Source organism: Poecilia latipinna, unplaced genomic scaffold (assembly GCF_001443285.1).
Source record: "Poecilia latipinna isolate Pla-1442-1.1 unplaced genomic scaffold, P_latipinna-1.0 Scaffold2478, whole genome shotgun sequence".
NCBI lineage: Eukaryota > Metazoa > Chordata > Actinopteri > Cyprinodontiformes > Poeciliidae > Poecilia > Poecilia latipinna.
Window position 1 is genome coordinate 72727 of NW_015115094.1, and position 11179 is coordinate 83905.

The 11179-nt window shown below is 38.4% G+C and overlaps 1 protein-coding gene and 1 long non-coding RNA gene across 2 annotated transcripts in view; one reads left to right on the top strand and one right to left on the bottom strand.

The window, feature by feature from the left end:
* LOC106937980 (uncharacterized) overlaps positions 1–4294 on the top strand; it is a 21507-nt gene extending 17213 nt beyond the window's left edge. Inside the window, exon 3 of the long non-coding RNA XR_001422504.1 lies at positions 4284–4294. This is a non-coding gene — a long non-coding RNA (uncharacterized LOC106937980). The remainder of the gene's footprint in view (positions 1–4283) is intronic.
* Positions 1–11179, bottom strand: part of LOC106937979 (coiled-coil domain-containing protein 172) — a 20350-nt gene that overhangs the window by 5290 nt on the left and 3881 nt on the right. The window contains exons 3-6 of the mRNA XM_015019762.1: positions 9040–9156; positions 8170–8335; positions 7963–8064; positions 7002–7107 (exon numbers count right to left, since the gene is read on the bottom strand). Of these exons, the coding sequence (XP_014875248.1) occupies positions 7002–7107; positions 7963–8064; positions 8170–8335; positions 9040–9156 (491 nt within the window). The remainder of the gene's footprint in view (positions 1–7001; positions 7108–7962; positions 8065–8169; positions 8336–9039; positions 9157–11179) is intronic.

Sequence of the window (11179 nt, forward strand, 5' to 3'; positions counted from 1 at the left end):
GTGTGTCAAAGTTTTTATCATTTTTGTTGCCTCTGCCTTCCACTCCTCATCCTTGAATAATATATATATATATATATATATATATATATATATATATATATATATATATATATATATATATATACACTGCTCAAAAAAATAAAGGGAACACTCAAATAACACATCCTAGATATCTGAATGAATGAAATATTCTCATTGAATACTTTGTTCTGTACAAAGTTGAATGTGCTGACAACAAAATCACACAAAAATCATCAATAGAAATCAAATTTATTAACCAATGGAGGCCTGGATTTGGAGCCACACACAAAATTAAAGTGAAATGTTCCCTTTATTTTTTTGAGCAGTATATATATATATATATATATATATATATATATATATATATATATATATATATATATATATATATATATATATATATATATATATATGTGTGTGTGTGTGTGTGTGTGTTATTTAAAAAAAAAAATGAGTAAGATTTTTTTAAATTTGCCATTTCCAACAATTGTTTCTGATAAGATACAACAAAATAAACATTGATGGAAACACGCTAGAAATGGTGAGGAAGGGTTTGAATATGTTTAACTGAATAAGAGAAATGATGTGAGCAGTGTGTTCATTTCTCACAGTGTTAAAAAGTAGATACAATATCTGTAAATATTATCAGGCCAAATTTTCAGATCGCTGCATTTCTAGTTGTGGCACCGAAAAATGTGAAAAACTACAATTGGCTTTCGGTCAACTATAAATCTTTAGCTTTGTAGCATAATTACCTGAGTCATATTTTAACAAAAATGTACATGAATGAAATATGGACAAAAATATGGATTCTGTAATGTGTAAGGTGATAGAGGCAATTATGCTATGAGGCTAAATAAATCTAAAAATATTTTAACCTAGTTTTAGTTAAACAGTTAACACTCTTAAAAATAAGATCTTAAGTAATTAAATGCCCCAAAATCAAGACAATGTTCAGCTTCATGAGGCATCATGAACCTGATCATGAACCAATATCATTCTTTGTGAGAAAGAATGATAGAAACGATTCTCCACACAAAGGTTCAGGTTAGGGTTAGGGTTTCGGCTGCACACAATAACTCCTAAGCGGAGATAAAAGCGTGTTTTTCCTCAGATCAGTTGGTCTCTAGAGAAACATTGGACTCCTGGATGCTTCTCGCCGGTATGAGAGGGATCCACACTCATGAGACGAACACCGGCCACCTCTTTCTGCTTTTATTGGAAGTTAATGAAACAATAAAGCAGCCACACTTAGATTGCGTTTCTCGCCTTGTGAGAACCTACAACGCTGTTTAAAACTTTATACGTCTCACTGGAAGTTAGAAATCCAATTTTTTTTTCAAGGTGAGAGTGGCTCCTCTAATGTTTCATCAAAACACACAGGAGTGTTTCTGATGCTGGTTTAATCATGTTAGTACTTCTAGCGGAGCCTTCTTGCACTTTAACAGTAATATTTGAGTAATGAAACTCTGATGAAGCTCAGATGGTCAAACTGATTCCATCTCATTCTGCACGCCAAACACATTTTAAACGACTGTAGCACTCATTCAGATTGACATGCGTTCAATTTCCTCCAGTTGATGAGCAAAGGGTTATATATGCGTTTTAAAGAGATGGAGCTTTGGCTGAAGGCAGGATTGATGGTCTTGCTTGAGGAAGCATGATCACTAGGATGAGTGCGAGGAAGCCCCACCCCCTTCCCAAAGGAACGTCCTCGGGACTTCCTGAGGACTTCCTTGTCCAAGGGGGGACAATGATGTGTTTAATGAGGCTGATGGGTGGAGAGGACATGCTACACACATGCAGGCTTTACTGCAGCGCCACCAGCAGGCTGATGATAAACCCAAAGAGACCAGAGAGAGGAAAAGCTTTGTGGTTTAAAACCTCCAGACTCCAGAGAAACAAATCGAATCACTGAAGACTTTCACAGTTCGTTTGGAAGTACAAGAATTCATCACAGATATTTCTAGATTGGGATCTAGAAAACCAGAAACTACAAGAAGGAACACAAGGAATGAGGAGAGGATAGATGTGACAAGGGAGGGAAGAAGGAAGGACACAAGGAAGGGAAAACAAACACAAAGAAGAAAAGAAAAGAAGGACAGAAGGGAGAGTGCAAGTGTAGAAACGGAAAAGGATACAAGGAAGAAAAGAAGCAAGCAGGAAACAGAATGAAAAGAAGCAAGGCACAGAGAAGGAAAAAAGAGAGTGAATGAAATGTACGAAAGTCGAAAGTGGAAATGAAATAAAGGAAGGACAAACAGAAGGTCACAAAGAGGGAAAGAAGAGGGGAAATCAACAGGAAAAGAAAGAAAGGACACAAGGGAAGAAAAAAGGAAGGAAAGACAGAAAAATGAGGTGGTACGGAAGGAAGAGGGGAAGAAAATTAAAATTAAATGGGGAAGGAAGAAAGGAAGTGACAAAATAAGGTAGAGAGGATGGAGGAAAAAAGGAAGACGAAAAAGAAAGGAATAAAATGAGGCAGAAGAAGCAAAAGTCAGGATGTGAGAAAAAACATCAAGGAAAGACAAAACAAATACAAATAAGACATAAAGCAAATGGAACAGCTGGAAGAAAAGGACAACATTTAGACATAAGGGATTTTCCAGTCTTACTACAGATCCTCAAATGGAGTTAGGATAGCACTTTGACTAGACCACACTGCTTTGAGCTAAATCCTTCCACTGATGCCCTGGATGAATGTTTAGGCTTTCTGACCATTCTAGAGCTTCTTGCACCCTACAGCCACAGCTGGGACCACGCATGTGTGAGCTAAGCAGTTGCTTAGGGCCCAACTCCTCCAGGAGACCCCCAAGAGATTTGTTTGATTTTAATTTGTAGTGATTTTTTGGACAATTTGGCACACTTTACACTCCTGTTCCAATTTAAAAAGTATATAAAAGTTAAAACAAACACTGGAAATTCAGTATTTAAGTGTAGAAATGGAAAAGGATACAAGGAAGCCTCATTAACCTTTAAATTAATGAGTCACACTTAAATACTGCTCTGCATTTCAAAATGCAAATCAATTCTTGAAATGTAAATATGCATGTAGCTGTTTCTTGGAGGTACCCTGGATAAGCCCCTCCTCCTGCTACACTCCAACCAATGAAAATACAACTTTTTTTTTTTTCTTTTTTTTTTTTAGCAGAAAGCTATAGAGCCCTGTTTCCACCACTCTGGTAAAAACAAAACAAAAAAAATAAATAAATCTTGAAATAATGAGATAGTATCTCAAAATTTCAGGGCATCCCCTCTCAATCCACGTTGCCCCATCAAACACGGTTCGTCCTGCGTCTCCGCACCGCCCAGTGCATTCTAATTGTCCAAAGAAGAAAAATAAATTGGTAGAAAGGTTTATATGTACATACATACACACACACATTATATATATATATATATATATATATATATATATATATATATATATATATATATATATATATATATATATAATCTGCAATGGACTGGCGACCTGTCCAGGGTGTACCTCGCCTCTCGTCCAAAATGTCTCGCTGGAGATAGGCACCAGCACCCTCCTGACACCACTCTAGGGACAATGGTGTAAGAAAATGAACAGATGGATGGATGGATATATACCGGGTGCTTGATGGAGATTTATTGTTTTGGGCAAATGTCTGGTGGGATGACAGGAGATTTTTGTAAAATGATTTTTTTGGCCACTTTTTGAACTTGAAAAGTCAGATTAAGTTAACTTTAGTTTTTAACTAAGTTGTAAGAGATTTTTAGTAATTATTTTGTCGATATTTTAACAAGAAATAAAGCATTTTTCTTTTTTTTTTCTTTTTTTTTCAAAAAATCAAGTCAGAAGTGTGTGTAAGAATCAAACCATCTGTTACCACCCTCAGCCTTTGTTGGAAGTGTTTGGTTTTGGAACCTAGAAGGTGGCTACAGTGTGCGCGTCTGATGAGAGGGCATTTGCAAAAACGTGAAAAAAGTGTGACAATTTCACCGAAACACATGTGCACTGGGCGGTGCGGAGCCACGAGGAGACGCAGGAGGAACCATGTCTGATGACAGGGAAACACAGATCGAGAGGGGAGGTCCTCTTTATCCTGGGTCTTGATAGTATATCAATATTTCAAGATACTATCTCGAAATAATGAGATAATTTATTTTTTTATACCATAGTGGCGGAAAGCAGATACTGTAGTCTAAAGAAAATTTATTCCACTACACATGCATACAAGTAGGAGCAAACAGATAAGATACATTTTATTTTCTAGTTTTTGGGTGCCCAGCCCATTTCTGATGCCAAAAACAACCATTGTATGCACATTTTCAAAACAATGTTTTATTGCCTCAATCCAAATATTTCTGAAGATTCTCAGTTTTCCATGTTTTTATATTCAGGAACATTTAAAGGAGGTTATTTTGTTCAAAAGGTTCATTTAGAAATGTCCGTTTTCATTCATTACTTACGGAAATTGTGCGACAGTCACTCCTCATCCTCACCCAGTCAGCGTAATTTGTACATGTGAAACTTTGATCTCATACATATGGACATGCACAACGCAGACTACCAACGCAACACAAGAAAATTGAAAATATTCAACTTTTGTTGCTGTCTGCTGTTGCAGAAAGTCTTTACCTTTCGTTGTTTATTGCTCCTGTAACAAACTGCTGTGAAATAGGCAGCCCTATTTTAGCTCAAAATAGTAGTTTGATTCATATGTGTTATGTAATATTCACGCATCAAACTTTTCAGATAAATCTCATGTGTTGACACGTTAACACTTACAGACCTAGTTGTAAAGCGATGTAAAAAAGCACCGTTACAAGGAAAGAACAAGAACATTTTATTTCAGTGCGACAAAACTTCACTGATTCTTTTGTAGTGCATAAAATATAAGAACCTTTGGAAAGAAGTTGACAGCCTGGTGTTAGATTTTCATCCAGCCAACAGATGACGTGCTATCCCACTAAAACCAAGCTGTATTTCTTTGCCACTCCATTTTCCTTTAATAACCTCCCAGCATCAATCACATGGAATTCCCATCCGTCTTCCCTCTGCTTGTCGACTGATTGAAACACACGCCGACGTGGATCAAAGCCTTAATTAAGCCAAATACCCCTAATGCTGTTATTTACACTTCCAGAGCAGAACACCGGCCAGGAAAGTCACAAATACACGACTGCTTCATTCAGCACCTTCTGATTCAAACCTTCAGTTTTTTTTAAAAAACAGCTTTTCTGTCCGAGGCATGGTTCCTTTTGTTTGGATTATTGCAGCCTTCAAGCCAAATTGAATGGGGTGCTGTGGTGGAGCAGGGGCAAAGTACGACCCACGTATTGAGGCCTTAGTCCTCAATCGCACGTTCGATTCTCGGCCTGCCGACATTTGCAGCATGTCTCCCGCCTCTCTCATTTCCCTCTCTCTCTTCCCTGATCAACTACTTTCAAATAAAGGCCACTATAACCAACAAAACCTTTAAAAAAAAACAAAAAAAAAACACATTGAATCTTTAGCTCAGTGGTCCCCAACCCCCGGTTCGTGGACCGGCACTGGTCCGTGGACCAATTGGTACCGGGCCGCGCAAGAAATAATTGAATATTTCCGTTTTATGTATTAAGTCTGGAGGATCTTTTATTTTGAAAATCCTTCAACCGGATTCTCTCGATTACTTGCGCGCCAACACTGAGCTTACAAGCAGCAAAATGAGTAAGAAACAGATCAGATGTCTTTGGAAATTTTCTTTGCAAAGGGGAAAAGGCCCAGCGAAGAGACAGGAGGATGGATTTATCCCGGACCGGTAGGTGACTCCCACATTACAAGCCGCTCTGTGTAACATGCGGCGACCGGCTGCTAATGAGGCAATGAAGCTTCAAACTGCTTTGCCACGTAGAGACCAAGCAGGCTGTGGATATAAGCAACACTTCGGGTGTCATTGTCTCCCATCACTCCCAGATGGGACCGTCTCGTTGCAGAGAAACAAGCTCAGGGCTCCCGTTAGTCGTTATCGTGAGTTAAAATTTTCACGGAAGTAAAATGTTTGTCTTTGTGGCGGATCTGTATCTTATTTTGAAGGGATATGTAAATGTTACCATAGCGACCAGAGTCAGAGAGCGTTTGGGCAGTGGTCGAGAGGAGATGAGTAGAGCTTGTGAGTCTTAAGTCTGGTTTAGACGGCAAGATTTAAGGATTGTCGGCCGATTCGCCAAACCTCTGTGACCACTGAGCTGATAAAAGTACAACAGGTTCAATAGGTTCATGTGTCCAAGGCAGAAGCAGCACACCACACGAACCGATTCCAGTCAAGAACATCGCGATTCCAGAAGAAAATCCACAAAACCCCCAACATAGCATACGGGAATTTAGAATGACCAAACACGGATGACGATGTAGAAGCAATAGTGACAGTTTGTGGACTCATTTTAAGAGATAAAAGACGTAACAAAAATAAAAGGCAGTGGATAAAAGACAGCGGGAGCAGCCGCTCTATTTGCTGCACTATGATTTGGAGGCGACTCAGTTTTTTCATAGTTAACATTTTTAACTGAATAAACATAATAATGACCTTTAGATTTAATAATTAACATTTCCACATATCATCTCCGATATCCACCGGACTTTCAGTTGCGTGATATGTCAGCTGTTTGGGATTCCCCTCTGTTCTTACATCACCACGCTTTCTGATTGGCTACCTGTCACATTCAACAGGTTGTATTCTCGTTCCCAGTCAGGGTAAACCCCACAGGCTGTGATAAAAAGGCCAACACAACGCAAATTGGGTATATTCAGGATTTAGTGGGAACACCAACATGCAGAAGCCTTATCTGACGGTTCAGCCCCCTCCCCCCCCACCCCCCACCCCACCCGGGCCGCAGCAAAATTTTCCAAGTCTTGACCGGTTTGCGGTAATAAAAAGGTTGGGGACCACTGCTTTAGCTAACTAGCCTTCCTAAGCTGATAAAGGGAAAAAAGAGTTTTCCTTCTTTTTCTTGGATCAAGTGCTTACCTCAGACAGGTGCTGTCCGTGAGGTGCTTCTGACTGACGAACTCGACCTCTGACCCCAGAGAGTCAGTCTGTGCTCGGGCCTCCTTCGTCTGCCGATCCAGGTCTGCTGTCGGAAGAAATGCAACAAGTTTTGAATCTTTTTCCTCACAGAACAAATACAAAAAGTGTAGAGTTGGCTAAAGACACTGTAAGGCCTTTTGTGTGATTAGTGCTTACACTGCAAAAACACAAACTCTTACCAAGTATTTTTAGTAGTCTATTATCAACTAATAAGTGGAACTAAGGCAAACTAACTTACAAGTAACTTTCAGGAAGAGAAAGGAGCCTGTATTAAGCAAATAATTCCTTAAAGTTTATGTGGAAAATACTGGATCCACTGGCAGATTTTTTCACTTGAAGGATATTTTTCCATGTTTCCCATGTTAGAAGTAAAATAATCTACCAAAGGAACTCAAGCTTTTTTCATTAATATTAAGAAATTATTGACTTATATTATCTGTGTACTAAGATATTTTCTCTAAAAACTGTTTTGTGTTTTTAAAGTATACAAAAAGATTCCAATGGTAATAAATGTCAACCTATAAAGAATTAACTGAGTATTTTTGCCCATTGAACTTTGTAACATATTGCTACAAAAACAAACTTTCAGACATGATATTGGAATCAAATACAAAATCTGGAAAGTGTGGCCTGCTTTTAAATTCAACCTCTGAGTTAACTATCACTGTGGCTTCACTTTCTTCTAGTTTTAACCATCTAAGTAGGCCTGTCACGATAATCAACTTTTCTAAATGATAAATCACAATATTGTTGTTGTTTAATGTTTCATGTAATTAAAATGGCGTGATAATGGCACTTACAGTCCTCACATGAAGACTCCACTATTCAGTGTAGCTAAGTGACCTGAACATTTAGCCGTTAGCTAAAATGTTAGCTAGCAGCTAACTGGAGTTGAGTTCACCTCTCTGGATGTTCTCCAGCTCCTGCAGTTCTAGCAGCAACCGCCTCCGTTCCTCCAGTGTGGAGCTCATGTGGCTGTTCCTGCTTTTCATTTCATCCATTTCTGATACCAGAGAGAGACAGAAAACATAATGAAAAGCTCTGGAAGTCATAACGAAATTACTTATAAAATAAATGCCTTGAATAGGAACAAAGCAGTTTTTATTACCTTTGAGTAAAGCTTCCACCTCCCTGTGCAGGGCCAGGATCTCAGCGTGAGTCTGGCTCTCCAGCCCAGCTGCACTGTTCCCTGCCAGGCTGAAGTCAGTGTTGAATTTGGTGATCTCCTGGAGGAACTGTTGCTCTTCTTCTTTAGATTCCTTCTTGATCCTGGCCTAGCAGAAAAACAACCATGTGACGTTCTCCCAACAAACACAAAGACAAACAAGCAAAACTAGTCTTTGACCCCGTTTCCATTCAGAGCTCATCATACCACAGAAATTATATTCTAATCTAATCTTCTCAAAATAAATACATATATGTATTTGGAACAAAAACTATTACTTCTCATTTGTTGACCGGGTTTCTACATTCATAAGCATTTTGTAGAAAATGGCAGCATGACCATACAGCTACTTTAACTCAAAAGCAGACCATGCTAGCTCAGCATGGTGAGCTAGCATGCTGTTATCAAAGGCTCTTTGATAAAATTTTCCCAAATGACACTAAACAAATGAACTGAATTTAACTATATTGTACTATAAGTTTTTTTGTCCTCTGTGTGCTCCAGTGGCCAGCAATGACATTTTGTTACCAATTTCACTGTTGTGTCTTTGTGCAGCAACAATAAAAAAGTGCAAGTTTGAATGAAATGGCATGAACTGTGACAAGAAGACTGATCGGAGATGTATCTAATCCTAGTTGGTTGTTTAATTTTGTGCGCCAAAAGTGACTGCTAATCTTGCCATTTGATGTTTAAAAAATGTACACGCTTTTGAACTAGCAACACTTACTGCTTCCTGGAAATGCGCTACACACGGTACATGATCACAATATGAAACCAGAGAGATGGGCAATGTTTATTCAGGCTTTAACCCACCAGACGATCCATGAGGTCACTCTGCTGACAAAGCTGCTCCTCAATTTGCTTCAATGCCTGGTCTTTGCATTTCCTCATCATATCACACTGCAGAGTCATGGTGGACAACTGCTCAGCCTGGAGAGCAAATAGATAATTGAAAAGTCAGGGTACAGAATCTGAGACATGTGTTGAAAGGCATTAAAGATATGACAGATATGTTCATCATCTCACAGGGAGATGGAGTGGACAGTTGTCACGACCGTATGTTACATACTGCTGAAACCAGAAGCTTACACAGGGAATAAAAAGACAGACACATTGTGTTGCTTTCTGTCTGAAGATAAGCCATACCAAACTTTTCTCCTTTAAGGTCAAGTAGAATTACCAAAATTATTTGTATTTGCTTCCCGGCCCCGGTCTTTCTGCATGGAGTTTGCATGTTCTCCCTGTGCATGCGTGAGTTTTCTCCAGGTACTCCGGTTTCCAAAAACATGGCTGTTAGGTTAATTGGCCTCTCCAAATTGTCCCTAGGTGTGAGTGTGTGTGTGCATGGTTGTTTGTCCTGTGTTGCCCGGCAACAGACTGGCGACCTGTCCAGGGTGACCCCGCCTTTCGCCCAGAACGTTAGCTGGAGATGGGCACCAGCAACCCTCCCGACCCCACTAAGGGACAAGAGTGTTAGAAAATGGATGGATGGATGGATTTGTATTTGTTAAAAACTAGGAATGCACAGATCACCTTTTTCCATTTCCGATACCAATATCTAAGGTTGTGTTGGCCTATACCGATCCGATACAGGAAAACAGCTTAATCCACCTACATTTTTTTAAAAACACATACATACATGCCCTGAATTAGAAATTAATTTGATCAGTGTTTTTAAGTTCAGCACACTTAAAAACACTAATAGAGTCACAATGTTGGCCAAACATATAAAAACAACTTTAATTTGTTAAGTCAGCGCAATTAGAAGTAGAACAGCCAATGGAAAACAAATAATAAAGAAACTAAACCTGACAAAAACAATAAGTTGACTACCTTGGCCAAACATGCAACAATAAACTGCAACAAACCTTTCAGATGGTTCAGAAAGTACAGCTAGGAATTCTGAAAGCAATGTAAAATAAATTATACAGCATGACGTCGCTCAGAGAACAAAACCGAATTGAAAATAAGAGTATAAAATGCCAATAAAATACAACTAAGTGACAAAATGTGGAAAAATTCAAGAGCTACAAACACTTTTAGAAAGCATCAAGCACATTGTTGCATCCCTAAAGGAAAAAAAAGCTGACTTATAAAAGAAGTTAATATTCAGTTTATTTGGCTCCTATGTGATAATAGAAAAGCACACAGATCATTTTCAGGGAGCAAAGTCGGCACCAAAGTTTTCTAAACAGTATAATTACAGCTTTCAAAACCCATCAGGTGTCACACCGCGAGAGCTGTAAACACACTAGGGTAAACACAGCATGTATATTTGAAAGATGTAAACACTTTCTATATTCCATCTCCAAGAGAAAGTAAATGCATCCCTGTTGGGTTTTCTTTTTTAAAACGATGCTGTATGCTGATGATGCTATGTCTGTGCATTCAGCCTCATGGACTAATTCAACCCACAAACACAGATAATATCTTCTTTAAACTTTACAGGTTAGAGATATTTCTGCAGGGTCAAAGTGTCTCCCTATAGCATCATACCTCACACGTGCTGAGAGGTTTTACTAATGTTATCCGGTGGAAATTAGCCATTGATTTGAGAGCAGCACATGCAATCGATTGCTGATTAAACAAATGGCGGATATTGACGGTTTTAAATCAAAAGGCAAATCAGCTCATCAGTATGCCAATATGCAGCTCTTTATCTCCTGTGTAAATACCATTGCTGAGTCAGATTTAAACAGATACCACAGATGCTGTGTATGTTTAAACATCATTTCATTATCTCTTTGTACTTTACCAAAAAATCTAAGAAAAAATATGAGTTATGTAAAAAAAAATATTACATGGTACCTTCATGATGCAAAATCCCAAAAAATAAAACCTATTTACGAGAAGAAATCAAACTTAATCAGAAAAGGCTATTCTTAAAAAAAAAAAAAAAAAAAAAAAAAAAAAAATATATCACATAAAAAAAAAAAAAAATTCACACAATATT